The sequence below is a fragment of the Macrosteles quadrilineatus genome, unplaced genomic scaffold (genome assembly GCF_028750875.1).
Source record: "Macrosteles quadrilineatus isolate MER2022 unplaced genomic scaffold, UCM_ALF_1.0 Scaffold_2__2_contigs__length_208266976, whole genome shotgun sequence".
Classification (NCBI taxonomy): domain Eukaryota; kingdom Metazoa; phylum Arthropoda; class Insecta; order Hemiptera; family Cicadellidae; genus Macrosteles; species Macrosteles quadrilineatus.
The window spans coordinates 90,865,814-90,883,291 of record NW_026542595.1 but is presented as its reverse complement, the minus strand read 5'-3'; the positions used below and the strand labels follow the sequence as shown (position 1 = coordinate 90,883,291).

The window sequence follows — 17,478 nt, the reverse complement described above, 5'->3', positions numbered from 1 at the left end:
ATGCTTCAGCCTTTTTCAAAAAACAAAGATACATCTACTATAACTAAGGCTCAACTACAAACAAGACTTGAAGTTTTGGAAGCAGACTGGAAAAAGTTTGACAAAGATCACGAAAGGATCTGTGAGTCAAAGACCGAATTGCTAGAAAATCTCGACTATCTAAATGAAGACCACTACAGCCGCGGAAAAGAAGCTTACCTCATCAACAAATCGGAAATGATGGACCTCCTTGACTTAGTCTCAACGTCATCTCTCCAAAATGCAAGTATTACAAAAAGTAGTAAATCCAACTCTTTTCTCAGACCAAAATTGCCTCAAATATCTTTGCCACAGTTTGCAGGAGATTATCAATCCTGGAAACCGTTTAGCGATCTTTTCGATTCTTTAGTAATTTATAATCCTGATTTAACTGATGTAACAAGATTACATTACCTCAAAAATAGCTTGGTAGGCGAGGCTGCTCAGTTGATATCTAGTTTTTAAATCACTGAGGAAAACTTTATTCCAGCTTGGGAAAAACTAGTAGCTAGATTTGAAAACAAACGGGTCTTGATTAACAAACATCTAGATGACATTTTCAATATCCAACCTTTAAAACAAAAATCTGCCAAAGGTCTTAATCATCTGATCTTAACTGTAAATGAGAGTTTGGGCTCACTTAAATCTCTTGGCTCGCCGATCGATCAATGGGATCACATCTTAGTATATCTGACTGTTCATCGTCTAGATCCTGATACACACGAGGCATGGGAGCTTCACCAACGCATCTCGACAGAACCATCATCGCTGCAAGACCTACAGACCTTCATCGAAGGACGTGTACGGGCTTTGGAAAATATTGAAGCCAGGGAATAATCTCACTCGAGTGGAATGGTAAATCTACCAAAACATCAAGGTAATCCTCAGCATTATCTAAACATCAACACAGCTTTGGTAGCTGAATCAAAACGAAAATATAAACTGTGTAAACTGTGTAGTAATGCTCATTACATAGCATATTGCAAAGAGTTCCATGCTAAAACACCATATCAAAGGAAAGACTTCTTATCAAGTAACAGGTTGTGTTTCAACTGTCTTGGCCCTCATTTGCTCAAAGAATGCCGATCTCAAAAATCATGTGTGAAATGTTGTAATCGCCACCATACATTGATTCATGACACTGTCAGTAGACCTTTTGATACATCTAGTCAAATAAAATCCACTTATCAAACCCCAAATCCACCACATTCGGAAAGAAAATCATCAAACACACCACAAGTGTCCTCAAATCACTCTCTTCCCACTGGAAATCGACACACAGTTCTTTTAGCTACTGCTCAAGTTAAAGTAATCAGCCCGAAAGGTAACAACATTGTATGTAGAGCTCTAATAGACCAAGGCTCCGAAATTTCCTTTATCAGCAAGCATCTAGTGCAGACTCTTCATATTAAACGCTCCTCATCCAAAACATCATTGTATCATTGCCTACTGGAGAATAAAGTAGATGATTTACTTCAGAAGTTTTGGGAACAGGAGGATTTTGCCAAAGATCCAGTTCAGGTTTTATCTCCTGAAAATCAAACGTGTGAAGAACACTTTCAATCAACGCACTCTAGGACTGAAACTGGAAGGTATGTTGTTAAACTTCCTCTAAAAGAGTCTGCTGAAAATCTAGGGAATTCTCGAACATCTGCTCTCAATGTATTGAGCTCAATGAAAAAACGTTTTGTTACTGATCCTAACTATCACAAACTGTATTCTAACATATGTCAAAAGTAGGAAGTGATTCTGTAGTAAATACTCCAACATTTTACTTACCTCATTATGGCGTCCTTCGGGATACCAGTTCAACCACAAAACTAAGGGTGGTTTTCAATGGATCACAGCGTTCTTCTACGGGTAAATCTCTAAATGATATTCTTCATACTGGAGAAAAGTTGCAAACTAATTTATCTGATGTCTTAATTTGGTTCAGACAATTCAAGTACGTCTTCTCTGCAGACATTGAAAAAATGTATCGGCAGATTATGGTTCATCCAGATGACTGGGACTTACAAAGAATCTTATGGTACGACAATGAACAACTTTGTACATATCAGTTGAAAACCGTAACTTATGGTTTATCATGTGCTCCCTTTCTAGCATTGAGAACAATGAATCAACTTGTAATCGACCATGGGAATCAATATCCTTTAGGGGCATCTGTTCTTTCAAAAGGAAGATATGTTGATGACATATTTGGGGGTGCTGACACTATTGACGAGTGTCAAGAGGTCATAACACAAGTCGATAAACTTTGCATGGAAGGATGTTTTCCATTACAAAAGTGGATAAGAAACAACCTTTCAACACTAACTTCAATATCTCCCTAACGGTATGTAAAAGAAGCTTCAATTTCAATCAAAGAATCAACAGCTGTAAGAACCCTAGGATTAACTTGGAAACCAGCAAGTGACAATTTTCAGTTCCAGATTGATTTCCAAACTCCAGTTCCGATAACTAAGCGAAGTGTTCTATCTCATATTGCAAAACTATTTGATCCCTTAGGATTTATCGCTCCTGTAATAATTCAAGCTAAAATATTTTTGCAGCAACTATGGTTGATTAAGTTAAACTGGGATGATTTTCTTCCTCCCTACCTGTTGGCACACTGGAAAAATCTTGAAGCTCAACTAAAAGACTTGTCTATTATATCAATTCCAAGATTTTTAGGTCTCACCAAATCATCTTCCTGCTGTGTGGAACTTCACGGGTTTTCAGATGCATCCCAGTCTGCAATGGCTGCTGTTGTGTATATTAAAGTAAGGTCTGAGTCAGGTATTTTTGTAAACATTGTTTGTGCTAAAACCAGAGTTGCATCTCTTAAGAAAATGAGTATCCCCAGACTAGAGCTTACAGCAGCATTAATGTTGGTGCGTCTTGCAAAATATGTCAGAGATATTCTAGATATCAAATCTGCTCCATTGTGGTTGTGGACAGATTCTCGTGTAACTCTTACTTGGATTCAGAACCACCCATCCAAGTGGAAAGACTTTGTTTGTAATCGAGTTAGCATTATACAGGAAACAGAGCCATTAGCTCGTTGGAGGTATGTTCCTGGCAAAGAGAATCCAGCCGATTGCGCTTCACGTGGGTTATCTCCTAAAGCTCTCGTGGACCACAAGTTGTGGTGGTCAGGACCCTCGTGGCTCGCGGAAGATTCTGTAAATTGGCCCATGAGTTCCGACGAACTTGCAGAGGAAGCCGTGTCTGAGCAGCGCAGTCAGAAATCAACGTATTTATCCCAATCTAAATCAGAACCTGACTTACTTTCTCGCTACTCTGATCTCAATAAGCTACTTCGGATCACTGCATGGTGTCGAAGATTTATCAATCGTCTCAAGAAAATTGACAGTATAGAACACACTCCCTATCTGACACCCAAAGAATTAAATGATTCTTTACTACTTTGGACAGGTATTGTTCAGCTAGAAGCCTTCAATGAAGATCTAAAACAACTCACTAATCAGAAACCAATCAATAAGTTGAGTAAACTCCGCAATTTCACTCCGTTTCTTGATCAAAATAAACTTATCAGAGTTGGAGGTAAACTCAACCAATCCACTCTTGAGTATGACTCAAAACACCCACTTCTCCTCCCAAAAGATTCTAATCTTTCAAAATTAATAATATCTGATTCCCACCTTCGTACACTACACGGTAGTACAAGCATTACATTATCAACCATTAGACAACGTTTTTGGATTCTCGGTGGTCGCCCAGCTATTAAGAAAGAACTACTACGGTGTGTCACTTGTGCTCGATACAGAGCTGAACGAGCTCAGCAACTTATGGGACAGCTTCCTACATCTCGAGTCACCCCTTCACGACCATTTCTCCACTCTGGTGTGGACTACGCAGGTCCATTCGTTATCAAGACTTGGCGAGGTAAAGCAGCAAAAACATACAAGGGATATATTGTAGTATTCATCTGCTCGTCAACATCTGCACTCCACCGATTACTCTGCAGAAGCATTCATTGCAGCATATAAGAGATTCACAGCTCGCCGTGGAATTTCTTCCACTCTGTCCAGTGATTGTGGTACTACATTTATCGGTGCTGATGCAGAACTAAAACGTCTATTCACGGCTTCAACAACGACAAGTACCAAACTAAGAGATCTTCTAACTAAAGATGGAACATTGTGGAAATTTAACCCTCCATCTGCTCCTCACTTCGGTGGTCACTGGGAAGCAGGAGTTAAGTCAGTGAAATATCACCTAAAACGAACTGTTGGTAATACTCAACTAACATACGAAGAATTCACTACCATTCTCACACAAATCGAAGCGGTTTTGAATTCGAGACCTCTCTGCAAATTGACTGATGATCCTGATGACCTATCTACATTGACTCCTGCACATTTTCTTGTTGGTTCATCACTATCTACAATACCAGAACCAGACCTCAAGGAAGTACCAACAAATAGACTTTCAAGATGGCAGTTGTTGCAGCAAATGTTACAAAGTTTCTGGAAAAGATGGTCAAGGGAATATCTTCAGCAATTGCAGACAATTTATAAATGGAGATTTCCAAACACACAACTTAAAGTAGGATCAGTAGTCCTTATTATTGACGAACAATATCCTCCATCAAAATGGCCTTTAGCAAAAGTCATAGAAGTTCATCCTGGGCTTGACAATCTCATTCGCGTGGTAACACTGAAGACAGCTACTGGAATACTCAAAAGACCAATAGCAAAATTGTGCTCTCTTCCTGTCACAGAATAAATTGCCCAGTTCCCTGTTGCAATTGGGGGGGAGTATGTTAGAAGTACTCTATGTATACTATCAACTGCCTGCCATTTGAAGATAAAATCATATGTTATTAATTGTTATGATCTATTTACTTTTTATCAGTTTTGTTCTCATCCATGTTAATAAACCATCAATTGTTTTTCATCTCTTTTATTTTGTAAAAACTAATCACTCATACTATCTATCATTAACACCGAGAAAGAAGAAACATTTTAAAGCCATTAAAGTATTATTCTCTTCTTCAGGTAAGTTGCACTAAACTAAAAGGCAATTGCTGTGTTAGTGTTGACATTTTAGCTTTAATACTGAAACATTTCGTTTTGCTAACTACTAAGTAGTAAATGCATCACCGGTCTTCCTGTTAATGACGCAGCATTTTTCTCCATGTAGTTCCAATTTACAACTGTAAGAGCTCCACATTCTGTTACTGTTAGTTTTTTCATCACCGTTTCAACAGCATAGTTTTAAAACCGCTTAAAGCCATAAAGTAACAATGCTGTATAAATTTGAAATAAAAACTCCACCAATATTTTCAGAATTTTTAATTTTATGAGGCCTTTCGCCAGCTATGCTGCATTATTAGCATCATTAGACGCATCATTAGACTGCTAATAATTAGCTGTAATAATGGCAACTGCATCATTAGACGCATCACAAAACTGAATTTTATGTTTATGTTTAAAAATACAATAATAAATTAATTTTAAAGAATATAACGTATGGGTAGTTAAAAATAAAAATTGTTCTGTACATTTAGCTAAAATAACAATAATTAGTTATATATGTATAAATATGAAATATAAAGTAAAATTAACTTATAACTTCGTAAATTTTAATATTTAGTTATGTTAAATAATGAATCGGACCATTATCAATATTTTCCAAATAGCCCATTTTATTTATAAATAATGACTCCCATGCATTTAGTTTATTGGATTTCGTTATATTTTTTAGTAATTTAGTATTTTTGATTGAAATTGTGTGGTCCATTTCTAAACAATGTTTTGCTATTGCTGATTTTTCAGGTCTGTTGTGTGTTATGTGAGAAGTTTGTTCTTTGAAAAATTGTTCTTGAACAACATACATCAAAAATCAGGAATAGCAAAATATAATTGTTAAAATATAGCAAACGACCGTGAGAAACGCCTTGTTGGGACCAGATTTGCACTAATATTATCCTATCTTGAGTGTAATGTAATAGTAAATTAAATGATAGAATGTAAAAATCTGTTATTTTAACAATATTTATCACGAGAACTGTGAAAAAATACAAATTGGTACAACTGAGCTAGCCAGTGGGCTTTGAATATTCATCACTACACCGACTGCAACTGTGACGATATATCGCATTACTAGGACTAACTGAGTTTGATCATGAATTTAGGCTGTAGTTATCCAACAGCACAATCAAATTTTACATCATACAAACATATAGCGTATTTACAGAAATCGGTCTAAAGATATACGTCAATTGTGTAAAGCAAGTAAAAACCTAATTGATAACATATTCATCGTTAAGTATTTTTACAAGATATTTAGGTTAGTATTGTTGTTAGTCAACAAACAGATTACATATTGTATCATGTATTCACACTAATAATACTGTCAAAAATTAAATATGATATAATTTGAACTTAAATTAAACAACGAACAAATTCATGTAGATAGTTTCCTTGAATGTGCGTTTTTAAGGGAGTGAAAAAGATTCACTCTTTGACGTACAATACTTTTATGTACAAAAATAGATTTTCCTACCAACTCTCATTAATTAAGCAGTAGCCAACAAGAACAGACGCTGAACATTTATAAAGAACTTTATGAAAAATAATCATTCATACGCGTGTGTATTGTGTTTACCCTACGTAAAGAGGTTTCAAACAGAACAACTTCGTAAGTACCTGAAGCTGAAGATGATGTTCTCCCATCTAAACATAGCCTAAACAAACATATATTTATTGACCTGTCGGACGATAGTTGGGTAATTGATTTACATTAGACACTTGTCGTTACCTTGGTTGACGGAAATCGCGCCGTTTTGAATAGTTATCAAATGTAACCAATTAGGCTTATCAATAATCGTCTTTAGATACTGCATGCAAATACATATTCCAGTTGTGTGATCCAGATTAACATTGACTTTGGATACTCCATGTAGACATTCTATTAACGTGAACTAGGCGTACTATTGACTTTGGATGCTGGAAATAGATATACCATAAGTGAAATAAATCGACTTTCGACTTTAAATACAAGCCTTAGTCACCAACAAGACTACAAGACCGCGTCGCTAAATTATTAAAAAGTACCTGGGGACCGAGCTTTGCTCGGGGAAAATTATTAGTTTACTCTGAAAAGTATTGCATTTACATAAATCCACTCCCAATCTCCACACTGCTCACCTTCACTACTTACTTCACCACTCCCTACGTCGTGGACCTGTTTGCCCTCCTTCCCTATACCATTTTAGAATTGCAGATACATAAATGTCACAGACAGTTCCCACACTCTGCACTGCTAGCATTACTGATTCCTACACCATTTCCTACGTCATGGACCTGTTTTCCTCCCTTCTTGTAGCATTTTAGGATTGTAGATACCTTAATGTAATTCCCATAAACAGTTCCCAGACTCCAGACTGCTCACCTTTACTACTTCCTTCACCACTTCCTACGTCGCGGACCTGTTTCTCTCCCTTCCAATGGTATTTTAGGATTGCAGATACCTTAATCTAATCGTCATAAACATTTCCCACACTCCGGACTGCTCACCTTTACTACTTCCTTCACCACTTCTTACGTCGCGGACCTGATTCCCTCCCTTCCCATAGCATTTTAGGATTGTAGATAACTTGATCTAACCGTTATTAACAGTTCCCACACTCCGGACTGCTCACCTTTACTACTTCCTTCACCACTTCCTACGTCGTGAACCTGTTTCCCTCCCTTCCCATAGCATTTTAGGATTGCAGATTCCTTAATCTAATCGTCATAAACAGTTTTCACACTCCAGACTGCTCGCCTTTACTACTTCCTTCATCACTTCCTACGTCGTGGACCTGTTTGCCCTCCTTCACTATACCATTTTAGAATTGCAGATACATAAATGCCACAGACAGTTCCCACACTCTGCACTGATAGCATTACTACATCCTACACAATTTCCTACGTCATGGACCTGTTTTCCTCCCTTCTCGTAGCATTTTAGGATTGTAGATACCTTAATGTAATTCCCATAAACAGTTCCCAGACTCCAGACTGCTCACCTTTACTACTTCCTTCACCACTTCATACGTCGCGGACCTGTTTCTCTCCCTTCCAATGGCATTTTAGGATTGCAGATACCTTAATCTAATCGTCATAAACATTTCCCACACTCCGGACTGCTCACCTTTACTACTACCTTCACCACTTCTTACGTCGCGGACCTGATTCCCTCCCTTCCCATAGCATTTTAGGATTGTAGATAACTTGATCTAATCGTTATTAACAGTTCCCACACTCCGGACTGCTCACCTTCACTACTTCCTTCACCACTTCCTACGTCGTGAACCTGTTTCCCTCCCTTCCCATAGCATTTTAGGATTGCAGATTCCTTAATCTAATCGTCATAAACAGTTTTCACACTCCAGACTGCTCGCCTTTACTACTTCCTTCATCACTTCCTACGTCGTGGACCTGTTTGCCCTCCTTCACTATACCATTTTAGAATTGCAGATACATAAATGCCACAGACAGTTCCCACACTCTGCACTGATAGCATTACTACATCCTACACAATTTCCTACGTCATGGACCTGTTTTCCTCCCTTCTCGTAGCATTTTAGGATTGTAGATACCTTAATGTAATTCCCATAAACAGTTCCCAGACTCCAGACTGCTCACCTTTACTACTTCCTTCACCACTTCCTACGTCGCGGACCTTTTTCCCTCCATTCCCATAACATTTTAGGATTCCAGATTCCTTAATCTAATCGTCATAAATAGTTTTCACACTCCAGACTGCTCGCCTTTACTACTTCCTTCACCACTTCCTACGTCGCGGACCTGTTTCCCTCCATTCCCATAGCACTTTAGGATTGCAGATTCCTTAATCTAATCGTCATAAACAGTTTTCACACTCCAGACTGCTCGCCTTTACTACTTCCTTCATCACTTCCTACGTCGCGGACCTGTTTCCCTCCATTCCCAAAGCACTTTAGGATTGCAGATTCATTAATCTAATTGTCATAAACAGTTTTCACACTTTAGACTGCTCGCCTTTACTACTTCCTTCATCACTTCCTACGTCGCGGACCTGATAAGAGCTGATAAGAGTTGAGAGTGCATGTACTGTAAACTGAGTTGAAATATGTTGAGAATGCATCAGCTATTGCTGCTCCCCCCTCCACCTCTTTACCTTCAAATATCATAGTTGCTGGTTTTACATTAGTACCCTTCAAATCTTTTATAACAGACCAAAAGGATTTAGGATTTCTATTTAACTCCATTTCAGCAGTGTGTAAATATGCCTTATAATCAAATGTTATTTGTTTTTTTACCTCCTTTCTTATTCTCTTAAAATCGTCCAACAAGTGAGGCATATTATAAGTTATTAATTGTTTCCTAATCTTAACTTTTTTCTTTATTAATTTTTTTAACTTATCTGAATACCATGCAGGATATTTTAAATTAGAACTTTTCTTTTTTGGAACACACAAATCTAGAATTGAATAAAATTTCTCATAAAATAATCTAACAGCCTCATCAGTATTTTTCTCCATAAATAATAAACTCCAATCAGTATCCTTCAAAAGATTATACAAGGAAATAAAATCAGCTCTAGAAAAATTATAACTAGCCTCACTTGAGTTCTTCTCCAAGGGGACAATTTTTTCATTAATGTTGAAAGAAGCAATTAATGCTGGATGATAATTATCTATATTTACTAATGGAACTTCTTCTTGCTTGACTAACAATTTATCTATATCAGATAACAACAAATCCAACGTGCGACCTTGGAGGTTCAATATGTTATTCAATGATTTTAATGAATACATTCTCATGAAAAATAGCAACTGCTTACAAATTCTATTCTCTCTAGACAAATCACACTGAGTTCCAGTAATTGGCAAATTAAAGTCACCCAACACAATTAAACGTTCATTTCTTAATTTATAGAGATCAAGCTTATCAAAGAAATTTTTGTATGTTTCAAAATTAGAACTTGGAGCAAAATATACAAGTGATAATAAAATAGAGTAATTATTAGTTAGTTATACTTTAATCCAAATATTTTCACTATCAGTTTCTAACTCAAATAATCTTTTAGCTACAAAACTACTTTTGACACCAACTATGACTCCCCCCCCCTCTATCCATTCCAGTTATATTTGCATCCCTATCCCTTCTAAAAACTGTGTATTCCTTACTAAATATTTCTGAATTATGAATAGAAGAATTTAACCATGTTTCACTTAACGCAACAATATCATAATCATTACTTAATAAGCCTAATCGTAAATCATTTGTTTTAGTCCTCAGACCACGTACATTCTGATAGTATATATTGATCCTACTCATTGAATAAATAATTTAATAACATAAATATTTAAATAGAATATATATAAATAAAAATCAACAGAAATAAATACTATCCTAAATGAATTAACATGCATCACAGCCTAGGCCTATTAATAAACACATGCAATATACAAATAAATAAATACTAAAATATCTAATAAATATTTCATTTGTGTGCGAAAAGAGTAATTATGACTCACATAAGGTTCTGGCAGATCACTTGAGCTTGTCCAAGTCACTTTTCCCGCAGATGTGAATGGGACGAGATCCATCAGTCTTCCGCAGAAACACCTTACCGGCACTGGTAATCCATGCATACTTGTAACCATTATCTTTCTTAAAGGCGCGAACTTCTCCCCACAGGTACTTGGTGAATGGCGACAAGGACAGATTAATGAAAATCTTGCTCTCGCTGATCATGCCTAACTCCGCCGCTGAGAACCCATTCTTCACCCTCGTTTTGCTTCGTAAGGACTCCATGTCAATGCGACGACAGAACTTGATGATTATCCCACGGTGCGCCTCAGGTTTTTTCGGGTTCATGGCCAAACGATGCACAGCATCAATCATTCCATCCTTTAGCTCAAAGTTCATCACCTTCGCCACTCGCTTGACCACCTCCATCACATCTTCATTCTTCACCTCAGGTACTCCGTAAATCTCTAAACAATTACTGCGAGAGTATTGATTACTCACAGCAACAGTTTGTTGTAGTTCAGCCAACTGCTTCTTCACTATCTCCAATTCACTAGACATTGCATCTGTACGTGTCTCATGTAGCAATAGGGTTTCTTTGTTAACCTTAACTTCCTTGTTAGTGTCTTCCAGTTTCAAAAAACACATATCGACAGTTTCACCTATATCTTTCTGAAACTGTTCTATTTTGCATTTCATCTCAGATATATCAGAACTAAACTGAGTGTTGTGATTCTTAATGTCAGATACTTCCTTAAGAATTAAATCAAGCTTCTGATCAGTTGTCAAACTCATGTTGTCTGCTGCGTCGTCTGCTGTAGGTGTAGATGTACTGGCACTACGGGTGATGACAGGAATGAGTCACAGGGACAGCTGTCCAGTCACGTGACTCCGACCGGCTCCTAACCAATGTTATAACCTGTACTATTCACTTGGATTTAACAGTATTGAAAATCACAAATGCCGGGCATAAAATAACTAGTTGTAGCAAATCACTTATCACAAACGTTCAATAACAGTCCATAACTACTTCATGCAGCTTCAGAAATATAACAAAAAGCCCGTTTACACAATTAAAATTGAAGAGCCGATCTAACACACGTTCACTCCGTTTGCATGCTTCCCCCTCTCTTATGTCTTTCCTATGTCTTCTCTTATGTCTCTCTTATGTCTTTCCTCCCTACCATTACATTTTAGGATTGCAGATACCTTAATTTAATCGTCATAAACAGTTCCCACACTCCAGACTGCTCGCATTTACTACTTCCTTCACCACTTCCTATGTCGTGGACCTGTTTTCCTCCCTTTCCATAGCATTTAAGGATTGCAGATACCGTAATCTAATCGTCATAAACAGATCCCACACTCCACACTGCTACCCTTGACTATAGAATCTAGTAATATTCAGTATAATCTTTGCTCAATAGGAACAACTGATGTTTTTCCTTTTGTACTGTATTTTGTTTTGCTAGTGAACTGTGGATAGACAAATTACAAGTCTTTTGTTTACTTTTTCCTTGTTATTTAATTCAGCCAACATGGTTACCTAGCAACCCATAAGACTAATGTTAAAAAGATGTGATTTTCAGTTTCATTTTTCTACGTAATTAGATTTTTGTTGGCAGTTCTAATTGCAGTAAACTCGTTTTTAGGCCAGAAATAAACTATACACAACATTTGAAGAAAATCGTCGGAGCCGTTTTCGAGATCTTGGTGCAAGCATACATACAAGCAAACTTTGCTCGTATTAGAGTATAGGATTAAAAGTATTACAATTGACTTTGGATACTGCAAGTTCACGTCCCATTTACGTAAAACAGTATCATTGACTTTAGAAAAGTATTATATTATTATCGTACTGTATTATGGCTTTACTCAGTACTGCAAGCAAAAAACTGCATTGTACTGTACACCTAGTAATAGGTAAAAACTTTTGCAATACGATTAGTTTAAATGTATTAACATGTAATTATTGAAGTAATTCTCTTGTAAACCTTACTAAGAAAACTAAAACTTATTAAGTATATTTTTAATTCCTTGTGAAATATCAGTATTAAATTTGTTTAAATCAGCTGTGTGGAATTGTGAAATGAAGTGCATTTGAAGGGGTCGGGATAAAAAAGTGCCAAGCATCATTTTTGGCCAAACCGAGCTGGCAGTGCTATCTATGAGTCAATTAAACAAACTACAAGCAGCACTGATCAGATTCCAAAGATCACCACTAGAATGCTCTGTATGTGCATTGCATTTTATTTCCTCAATTGGTTGATTGCAAAGTTTTGGGAAAAACAGTGCCATGCTACTCATACAAAATGGAGGGAAAGAGGAAATGTGTTAGAGACCTGAAAGATTATTATGAAGACATAGAAGACTTGTACGCAGAATTTGATGATACTGACAGCGATCCTGATTATTTACCAAATGATGAGGAAAATGGTGTTTCATGTTTTAAGGTGAGTGTTGCTTAGCATTATTTTAAACCTAACCTATAATTTTGTATAATGTTGGTTAGCATTGGCTGTTATAAGTGAATGTATATTAGTATTATGCAACTTTCAAGCACAAACAAATTAATAAACATATATTTGACACCAAAATTGAGTGTAACCATGCTGGAAAAGGGTTTCTAGTCGAAATAAATCAAAAATTCATATTTGATGGTTGGCACTTTGTTTCGCCGAAAATATTTAAAACGTTGCTTGACATTTTCTTTCCCCTAAATATTTAGTTTTTTTTCATGTGTAAAAGGTTTTTAAGCCTTTGTGCCGTATTAGCCTTGACCTCTTTATAACGTTTTAAATAAGCCTAACCATTTTAAGTTTATAATAGGTTTTGAAAATCATAGTGTTTACCTGATAGCATAGAACTTGGTTTCGACAAATAGGTAAACAAAATTTTACATAAGGGCTTATCAAAATATATCAATGACCCTTATTCTGTCCAACTTGTTAACTTAAAGTGTATGATATTGAGGAAAAACTACTTCAGTATTGTGTATTTGTTTTTTCCAGAGACGTGATGTCAAAGAAGCTGCCATTGAACCTATGCAAGAGACTGCTCCAGAAGCTGTGCTAGATGCTGCTCCAGAAGCTGTGCTAGAGGCTACTCCAGAGACTGCTCCAGAGACTGCTCCAGAAGCTGTGCTAGAGGCTACTCCAGATCCAACCATTGACCCTGAGCCAGTGGATAATGCAGAGGTATTGTTTACCATAATAATATTGAGTGGTTAGAGGTTGAAGATATTTTCATTCCAGTTTTCCTTGCTGAAAATAAAAGCTGGTACATAGAGAGTCGAAAGATCCCATCAAAACAAAAATTAAGTATTGGTGTGCCCTTTAAGTTCATTATTTACTGGTCAAAAGACACATGTTTTAAAAATGCTCGCAATAAAGCACTTGGATTTGTGACTTCAAAAATAAGGAAGCAAAAAATGTAATAGTTTCAAAATGTTTAATGATACCTACACATTGTTTCATACACCCATTGCAAAGGGTATAACAGTTTTTATTTTTCACAGATACAAGAGTTACCGGTACAAGATTACGAAGGGCAACCACCAGCTCCACAACAGATATACGAGGAATACCAGCATGCCGTGGCCAATGCTTCACCCAGATCTCCACTTCTGACTCCGCAAAAAAGCCCAAGGAAAAGAAAGCGTAAGTCGCATATGAAAGAAGTTGATATGAGAAAGAAAAGGCGGAACGAAGGACGAGCATACAGGACAAAATTAGGGAAGAATATACCCGGTAGAACTTTAGGTGAGATGTGCAAATGTCCCCTAAAATGTCATGAGAAAGTCACTGAGGCTCAAAAACTTGTTCTCTTTAACGCATTTTGGGATATGGGCAATTTCAATATGCAAAACGCGTATCTTTTTGGATGTATAGAAAAAATACCAATCAAACGTCGTTACTGCCAAAATCCAGAGGGTTCATACAAACAAAACACATTCATTTTTAAGATTAAACTGCAAAGTGGATCATCTCTCAGAGTTTGTAAAAAATCGTTTATGAGCATTCATGGTCTACAAAATTCAAGAGGTCGAATCAATAACATTATTAGAAAAATAGTTTCTGAAGTATCTACACCATCTTGTGACAAAAGGGGTAGTCATAATACAAGGCCTCACAAGATATCGGCCGAAGCAGAAAACGGTGTACATGATCACATTAAAGCCATACCGAAGTACCAGTCCCACTATAGTAGGTATCAAAATCCAAACAAGGTCTATTTGGGTTGTGATATGACTATTAGAAGTTTATACAATGACCATTACTTAAACTTTTGCCAAGAAAACGAACTCCCCACAGTTGGTGAGGATAAGTACCGAAGAATATTTTGTGAAAAGTACAACATTGGCTTCAAACTTCCAAAATCAGACACATGCAATAAATGTGATAGCTTGCAGATTATCATTAATGATCCCAATGCTAGTGACGAACAAAAGCAAACAGCAAAAATACAAAAAGAACTCCATTTACGCAGGGCAGATAGTGCCAGGAAAAAAATGATAGATTACACAGCTAAAAGTAAAGAGACGCCTAATGATGTGCATGTCATCACTGTTGATTTGCAACAAACCCTCCCTACACCAAAACTGTCTTGTGGACCTGCATTTTACTGCAGGAAACTGTGGACCTATAATGTAGGTATTCATAACTGCAGTTCTGAACAAGGATTTATGTTCATGTGGGATGAATCAGTAGCAAAAAGGGGTAGTGATGAAATAGGAAGTTGTATTATAAAGTACCTATCAGTAGCAAATGTCCACGCAAAAAAGTTGGTAATATTTACTGACAACTGCGGAGGGCAGAACAAAAACTGGAACATAATGTCGCTTTGGTCACACCTTGTAGGTATTAAACGTTTTGAAACAATAGAACATTACTTCCTGACAACTGGCCATACTTACCTTCCATCAGACCGAGATTTTGCCAAAATAGAAAAGTATCACACCAAGCACTGCCAAAATGTGTATAGTCCTGAGCAATGGAGAGAGATAGTAGCTAGGTGTGGAACCAAACACAAGTTCATTGTAACTTGTATGATGAGTGAGGATTTCTTTGACTTGGCTAGGCTGCAAGAATACTTTAACACGAAACGAAAGTTTTGCACAGATGATACTACTCTTCCAAGATTTTCTAAAGCTATTTGCTTTAAATTTGACAGCCATAAGCCTTTTGAGTTGAAACTCAAACATATGATGAACGAAGAGTTCTTAGTGATGAACCTAAACAAACGTGGAAGGACTTCTGCTCCAGTTCTTCACTTAAAAGGGAATGCACCCAACAAAATCAACAAAAAAAAGTTAGATGATGTCAAATCCTTGTTGCAGTACATTCCTCCTCTCTACCATGGTTATTACAATCTTCTACTGTCTTCCCCTGAAGTGGAAGACCAAGAGGAAGATGTAATTTAAAAGGAACATACCTTTTTATGTAAGAGTATTTTAGTATTATTTTGCCAATATTGAATCCAATTTTACAAAAGACTTTTTATTGCTAAGGAAATAAAGATTTGTATGCCATCGTAATGTTTAAAACCTAAAGAAAACAATAAAACTTACCAACAAAGTGTACTTTAATAAAAAGACAAAAAAAAACAATGTGTTTTATTTTGGGTAATATAATGCCAAGCAACATTTTTCGGTGCAGATTTTTTATACAACAATTTAAATTTTTTACTAGTGTTATATTTACCTCCATATTCACACTAAAGAGTATATAGATACATAACCTTTATAATAAAAAACTTTGATATGATGTCTGCATTAAAATTTTATTTATGGATTTAGCCAAACTTTCAACTTGCGAAATCTCAAAACAACAAAAATGATGCTTGGCACTTTTTTCTCCCGACCCCTTCATTTGACAGTTCTGCTTGTTTACTCAGCATTAGGAGATTTTAACAATGAGTTTTCTCTTTGTTGCCATGGATACGAATCAATATTTTATTTTAAAACTCCGACCTCATAATTTTGAAAGCCCACGGGGAAGAGGCCAAGGTCATCATCGAAGTGGAAATAGTTCTAAATGGATCCTCGGAGCTATAGCGGTATTTGTGAGCAATTTGAGCCCTGTTGGTTCAGTAGTTTTTGCTTTTAGCGCATACAATCACACACACAGACAGACAGACATACGCCACCTCCCCCCACCTCTTTATAATATTAACACATTTATCCCTCACCCAGGTAATATTATCATTACAGCTCTAAATGACGCAATCGTGTGGTAGTGGTTTTATTGCCCTTCCGATGCATATTCAACATGTTGATGCACTTGTAACATTATGTTGGGCCAATGCAGCTAAAGATAATTACGTTTCCATTATACGGTGCCAAAAATTTGATCCTTTGTTAAAAAAAGGTCAAGAACATGCATATAAAACTAGATTTGTTTCTATAAATATTTTAAAACTGTTAAATTACTACTAAACTGATAAGTTCCAAATAAAAGGTAAAAATCCCCTAGACCCAGGATAGATTTATTTTATTTTTAGATATTAAATAATTAGTATTATGGCGTCATTGTTCGGTTATGGGTTATGGAGGAAACCAAGAAATCGAAATTTAAAGTTACAATGTTATTGTTATAGGTAATAAATAAACTGTTATGGATATCTTTTGATCAAACTTGGCGAATTTATTTATTTCATACTAAGCTACTATAAAAAAAAAACACACTTTATAACCCTCCCCGTTAAATCTAATGTTATTTAGATAGATTCAAGTGAAAATCAAATCTGGCCAATGGAAATTCGCTTAGTCTGCAGGTTCACTGCAGTGGGGGAATTATTACCATACATATGAAATAAAAAATATTTTCAAATACATCCCAACTTTCCCGCTATAATAATCAACGGGGTACAACGTTGATCCAACCACAAACAGTAAAACCTTAATTAGAGGCTTAAATTAACAAAAGGGTTAAGCCACCCACTGCCAAAA

The 17,478-nt window shown here is 36.4% G+C and overlaps 1 protein-coding gene across 1 annotated transcript; it reads left to right on the top strand.

The window, feature by feature from the left end:
* LOC128984579 (uncharacterized) lies at positions 1-6,931 on the top strand. The gene is made up of 6 exons (XM_054403918.1): positions 1-261; positions 728-873; positions 1,513-1,610; positions 2,692-3,906; positions 3,989-4,223; positions 6,889-6,931. Exons 1-6 carry the CDS (start codon positions 1-3, stop codon positions 6,929-6,931), a joined length of 1,998 nt encoding a protein of 665 aa, XP_054259893.1.
* The last annotated feature ends 10,547 nt before the right edge of the window (positions 6,932-17,478 follow it).